The 6,363-nt window shown below is 37.3% G+C and overlaps 1 protein-coding gene across 1 annotated transcript; it reads left to right on the forward strand.

Moving 5' to 3' along the window:
* The first annotated feature begins 505 nt into the window (after nucleotides 1-505).
* LOC147381127 (laccase-17-like) lies at nucleotides 506-6,030 on the forward strand. Its single transcript, XM_086430821.1, has 6 exons — nucleotides 506-747; nucleotides 862-1,013; nucleotides 1,426-1,670; nucleotides 1,754-1,879; nucleotides 2,641-3,606; nucleotides 5,677-6,030. The coding sequence occupies exons 1-6, from the start codon at nucleotides 508-510 to the stop codon at nucleotides 5,805-5,807; spliced, it is 1,860 nt and encodes a 619-aa protein (XP_086286947.1). The 5' UTR covers nucleotides 506-507; the 3' UTR covers nucleotides 5,808-6,030.
* The last annotated feature ends 333 nt before the right edge of the window (nucleotides 6,031-6,363 follow it).

Here is a 6,363-nt window from a genome sequence, read left to right on the forward strand (position 1 = left end):
GAAGTTTCCAAAAATGAAAATTCTGGAAAATTCGGAGATTATGCAAATTATATTTTCGGATTTCTTTCCAATTAAAACACATCCTCTTCAACTTCCCTAAAAAATCATATCTTATTTAAAGGTTGAACTTAGATGAGGTTGGGGCATGCGGTGGTATACTTTGAACTAGTTCCATTCCAAAAGTGTGTGTGTGTGTGTGGAGATCCTGGAAAAAAAGTAAACAAATGTGATAAATTGGGTGAATGTTTGAAAATATTCAGAGAATTTTGTGACAGTGGTATTGGGTGGTCATTAACTATTTTAATAAGACATTTTTTTTGCATAAATGAATATGTAAAGGGTACTTTCATAATTTGTCTGAATAGAAAGTAAAACTAAAATTTATTACTTTATTAACACTCTTAAATTCAGGTCGACCAACACCAAAGTGGACCATAGAAGGGGTGTGATCGTCCCCGCCATAGTGAAAATTCAAGGACATGGACATGGACATGGAAATGATGATCTATGCCATCTCATCACCTACTCAACCAATCAAATATCTATATATGCAACCTCATGACCCTGTATCCAATGTACACTTCTTCCAAAGAGTTAAAACACACAAAGAAAGATATGAGTGTTTCTTTTCTTCCAACACCTGTTTCCATGATAGCTTTGCTCTCCACCTTTGGTGCTATGCTGCTTATGCCCGAGCTTGTTCTTGCTCAGCAGAATGCAGGCATAACAAGGCACTACAAGTTCCATGTATGTCCATCACTCTACTTTTCATTCGCTAGTGTGTGTGGGAACTAAAGCTAACAAAATATGAGTATTTTCTTTTTTGGTTCCTTTATAATTCATTTTGACCTTATTTTGTAGATTAAGTTACAAAATGTAACAAGATTGTGCCACACGAAGAGCATTGTGAGTGTGAATGGGAAGTACCCGGGACCACGGATTGTTGCAAGGGAAGGCGATCGGGTTGTTGTTAAGGTGGTTAACCATGTTCAAAACAATATCACCTTGCATTGGTATGAAACCTTCCCATTCTCTCATTATTATTATTATTTTGATCGGTATGCTCCCTATTTTATTTATTACTCACAGTTATAATTACAAGTAATGCTTAGCAAATAAAAAATAAAAAATAAAAATAATTACAAGTAAGATCCTCAAGAGCAATATTCATGAGCTCTTGAGGAATAGCATCTACATCCTCAATTACATAAAAAAAATTCCCACAAGCTCTTGAATGAGCTAAGTAATCGGCTGACCAATTTATTTCTCTCCCTCAGACACTTTAGCACCACAGGTCTCACTTGGGATACTTGGTGTGAAAACCGTTTCTCGATGGAGTTGAATTTGGATCTCAACTTAACCTCAAATACAAATAATTAATTTTCTTTCGATTTTGTTTAATGGATGGTGAATGGGGGAAAACAGGCATGGAGTTCGACAACTTAGAAGTGGATGGTCGGATGGGCCAGTGTACATTACTCAGTGCCCCATACAAACCGGGCACACCTATGTTTACAATTTCACCATTACAGGACAGAGAGGGACTCTTTTCTGGCATGCTCACATCTCATGGCTAAGATCGACTGTGCATGGACCCATTATCATCCTCCCTAAGCACAATGTCACCTATCCTTTTGCCAAACCCTACAAAGAAGTCCCCATAATCTTCGGTAAAAACCCATGAACCTCAACAATTTTCCTTTCTTCCAAAAGATCGAATTTCACTAACATTAAGTTGGATTTGAAATCCCAGGTGAGTGGTTTAATGCAGATCCTGAGGCAGTCATTGCGCAATCTTTGCAGACTGGAGCCGGCCCTAATGTCTCTGATGCTTACACCATTAACGGATTCCCTGGACCCTTGTATAACTGCTCTAAAGGTACTAAGTGCCACAACGTGAAAAAAGCCTATATTTGGCAGATCAAGCCGTCGAATTTTTCATTGTCAAATTTTTTTTTTCAACGGACCAAAACTGTCAAATTAAGCCGTCAAATTGGGGAACATCAAAACTTTCAACTTCCACAGGCCATCAAAATTTGGTTTCTAAAATTTGTGGTCTCTGGCCCATCAAATTTTCTGGTCAAAATTTTCAGTTTTCACATAGTGTACCAACCTCTAAGAGTCCACGGTTGAAATTCTCCATCAATTAAACTGTTGGTTGAGATACGAGGAAAATATTTTTTTTCTTAGAAATCATATTCTTAGTTTTCTATGGATCTGTATAATTATTTTAGAGATACATTTTACTTGAAAATCCCTAGGATCTCTACTGCATGCTTGTTTGATGGAGAGTCTCAGTCCTTTCATTATTATTACGTATAAAAATATTTTGTAAGGAATTTTTTACACTCAAACGACCTTTGAGCCTCCAAACGGATTATTAGAAGTTTTCTACGGTTTGTTTGATGAAGAGCCTAACATTTTCTTCTATGCATTTTATTTTATTTTTTGAATTTTGTAATATTTACAGAAATGCCATTATACAATGACATTCAAATCCTTATTTTTTAGGGATATTTAGGAAAAACACATGACTTTAGAGATTGTTCAGATCTTACTGAATCTTCAAGTCTGCAATCCCCATTTATAAATGAGATGAGAAAAGTGTTTGATACTTGTCTGTGTGAGTGGATCTTGCAGATACATACAAACTGAAGGTGAAACCTGGAAAGACTTACCTCCTTCGGTTGATCAATGCTGCACTCAACGATGAACTATTCTTCAGCATTGCCAACCATACACTCATAGTGGTCGAAGCTGACGCCGTCTATGTCAAACCCTTTGAAACCAACACACTTCTCATCACCCCTGGACAGACCACCAATGTCCTTCTCAAAACAAAACCCTATTTCCCCAATGCAACCTACCTCATGGCAGCTACACCATACTTTACAGGCCTTGGCACCTTTGATAATTCGACCACTGCAGGGATCCTTGAATACCAAAGACCTTCCAATTCATCTCTCCCTAGTAACAAGAAACTTCCACTCTTTAAACCGAACCTTCCGATGGTGAACGACACCTCCTTCGCCACAAATTTTAGCAAAAGATTTCGAAGCTTGGCCAATATGCAATTCCCCACAAATGTTCCCAAGATTATTGATAGACGGTATTTTTTCACGGTGGGACTTGGGTCGAGCCCTTGCCCGAATAATCAAACATGTCAAGGACCTAACGGTACCAAATTTGCTGCTTCAGTGAACAATGTGTCTTTTGCACTCCCATCAATAGCTCTCCTCCAAGCCCATTTCTTCAGACAGTCTAATGGCATTTTCACCAATAACTTCCCTACCGAACCACTCTTACCCTTTAATTACACTGGAACTCCTCCTAACAACACTATGGTTAGCAATGGCACCAAGGTTGTGGTGATCCCTTTCAACACTAATGTTGAGCTAGTGATGCAGGATACTAGCATTCTTGGTGCAGAGAGCCATCCTCTACATATCCATGGCTTCAACTTCTTCATCATTGGACAAGGGTTTGGAAACTATGATCCTAATAAGGACCCTACCAACTTCAATCTTGTGGATCCTCCTGAGAGGAATACTGTCAGTGTGCCAGCTGGAGGATGGGTAGCCATTCGATTTATTGCTGATAATCCAGGTGGGTGATGGGGAGTTCGGATAGAGGAATTATAACCACTGGATCATCATCATTAGGCTTTTCTAGCCTTACTTCAAAGTTGATGCTTTCCATCTAACTGACATTTCGAATAAAAGAAAAAAGTGATAATCTGACTACCCCACATGGCACGCTCAATCGACTCTCCTGACGTGACAAGTTTGGAACCGCAGATCTGTATGCCTCGAGATTAATGGTTCCCTCAGGAAACACATTTTTATGGGAAAGTACAGTTTTGTATCCCAAGACGTACAGATCTATGGTTCCCGAACTTGTCACATCAGGACAGTCAATTGAGTGTGCCACGTGGAGTAGTCAGTTATCACGATTCAATAAAAAACACAGATTTCCTATAATAAAAAATAGTTAGGAAGGTAATGGGGGCTAAGGCACACCCCCTAAAGATCAGAATTCTTTTCTAGGAATAATTTTTCTTGGGAAGCCCTAGAATTAAACTTCTTTTTGATGGAGAGCCTCAATCTTTGGTTGAGTCCATTATTTTCCATGATCATTTGATCACGGTAATGGGGAAAACACTTGACTAAACTTGGTTGAGACTCTCCATCAAACAGACGGTTGGGATGATGATTCCCTATAAAAATGTACTAATCACAAGAAATGAGAGTTCGGAAATTTGTGCTTTTCCTCTCATCTCACCCACCTGTTTGATGTTGAGCCTCCACCGTGGATTAAGGCTTGAAAAGTTGTTACAATGGGATTGTGGGAAAAGGGGACGGATCCCATGTAGCCCTTTTTTTACCCTTTAGATCCCTATAACATGTTTTTGTATATTGTAGAGAGTGCCACCCGGAAAGAAAAAGAAAAAAATAAAAAAAAGGTAAGAACAGAAAGTTGCTGGCACACTTAATCAACTCTCCTGATGTGAAAAGTTCGGGAACCATGGATTTGTACGTCTCAAGATACAAAATTACATTTGTCTATAAAAATGTGTATCCCGAGGCATATAGATCTACGGTTCTCAAACTTGTCATGTCAGGAGAGTCGATTGAGTGTGTCACGTGGGATAGTCATATTATCACGACTCATTTTGAAATGAATAATAATTTTCTAACTAGAAAGTCTTTACTCGGTTAATACTTGGCTGACGTGGAATTGATACAGAATCATAGATTTTTTTCTCAGGATACACAAATACCCATCTTCTATGTCAATGGGCATTTATGTATCCCGAGGAAAAAGAACTATGATTTGGTGTCTATTCCACATCAATAGAGTATTGACCGAGTGAAGGCTTTGCAGTAAGAAAATCAGCACTCTTTTGAATTAATGTTCTAAGCTTACAACTAGTGGCACCACGCCATGTCTATTGAAAATTACTAAAGTAAGACACAATGCTCCAAAAATTTCTCTCTTCTAACCAATCATTTTACTCATTTAATACACGGTATTTTGCCATTGGTTCATCAGCTTAGCAAGTAAGCTTCTAAACATCAAATCTTTGTTCAAAAACTAATACCTCAGTCATTTAAGGATCATGTCCAAGATCAGATTAAAAAAAAATGTAAAAAATAAAAAGCTTGCTTTACTCCAATATGCTTCCAAAATGGATGGGCACGGAACTCCCAATTTTAAGGGATTTTGGTGTCTTGTCCATTGAGGCTCTCTCAATCGTGAAAAAACGTTACAAAGAGCACTAAGAAAAAAGTGCTAAGGATCTGCTTTAAAAATCTCCAGATTTGGTAATTTTATTCCATGGAGGTTCAATTCAATTAATTCAAATAAAGTCACATCGAAAAGATTTAGTGAAAAAAGGAATATAAAAATGATGCTTTTGGATTTCTTACCAAATCCAATCATTTTCAATCTCCCTAAAATTCCTATCTTATTCTTGAGATTTGAATATTGAAAAAAAAATAAAAAATTATGAGGGTAAACAGTAAAGAGTAAAATTTCAACCATATTCATGCTTAATCAATTAATTCCACCATTTATATTCTTGATCCTAGAAAAATCCTAAAAATATGCTTCTTATTTTTTTTGTAAGACATTTATCAATGCAAATTGTTCTGAAGGGTCATGACATGTTAACAGGAGTATGGTTCATGCATTGCCACTTTGACGTCCACCTTATCTGGGGTTTAAGGATGGCATGGGTCGTTTTGGATGGAGAACTTCCCAACCAGAAGCTGCCTCCTCCACCATCTGATCTTCCCAGCTGTTGATTTTGATTGTTGGATCCGGATTTCCCCAGCATTTTTTTGGAACATCTTTGGGTTTTGCTCCACATCTTAATTAACCAAACTTTTGCTTCATAAGTTCTTGATAGGGGAGGTTTCTCCTCTTTCTTTTATTTTCCTTTTTTTTTTCTTTCTTCACTTCTTTTGATGGTTTGGTAGGTATCAAAGAGTCAGAAGTATTTGGTGAAGAGTTTCGTTGTTGTAATCTTATACAAATCTAATAAATCTGAATCATCATTGAAGGTTTTATTTTTATCTTATTTAATGAATCTATTATCCTCATTGATGATTTTTGTTTAGCTGTTGAATTTGTTCATGATTCACAACAGGCTTAAGGAACAGGTCCAATTAAAAATATGCTCGGATCTGGGTAAAAATTCACCAACGGGTGGAATAAACATATATTTATACGTTAGTCGACACCTTATTGATCCAATACTACAAAAAAATGCGCAAACAACGTTGCCCAAGACAATCATTTTTAAACAAAACAACTGCTTTAACTGTCGCAGCAGTCGTTCTGGTTGGTGTCATTTTAAAT

The sequence above is a fragment of the Akebia trifoliata genome, unplaced genomic scaffold, assembly GCF_017979445.1.
Source record: "Akebia trifoliata isolate Shusen 1 unplaced genomic scaffold, ASM1797944v1 Contig00740, whole genome shotgun sequence".
NCBI classification, from domain to species: domain Eukaryota; kingdom Viridiplantae; phylum Streptophyta; class Magnoliopsida; order Ranunculales; family Lardizabalaceae; genus Akebia; species Akebia trifoliata.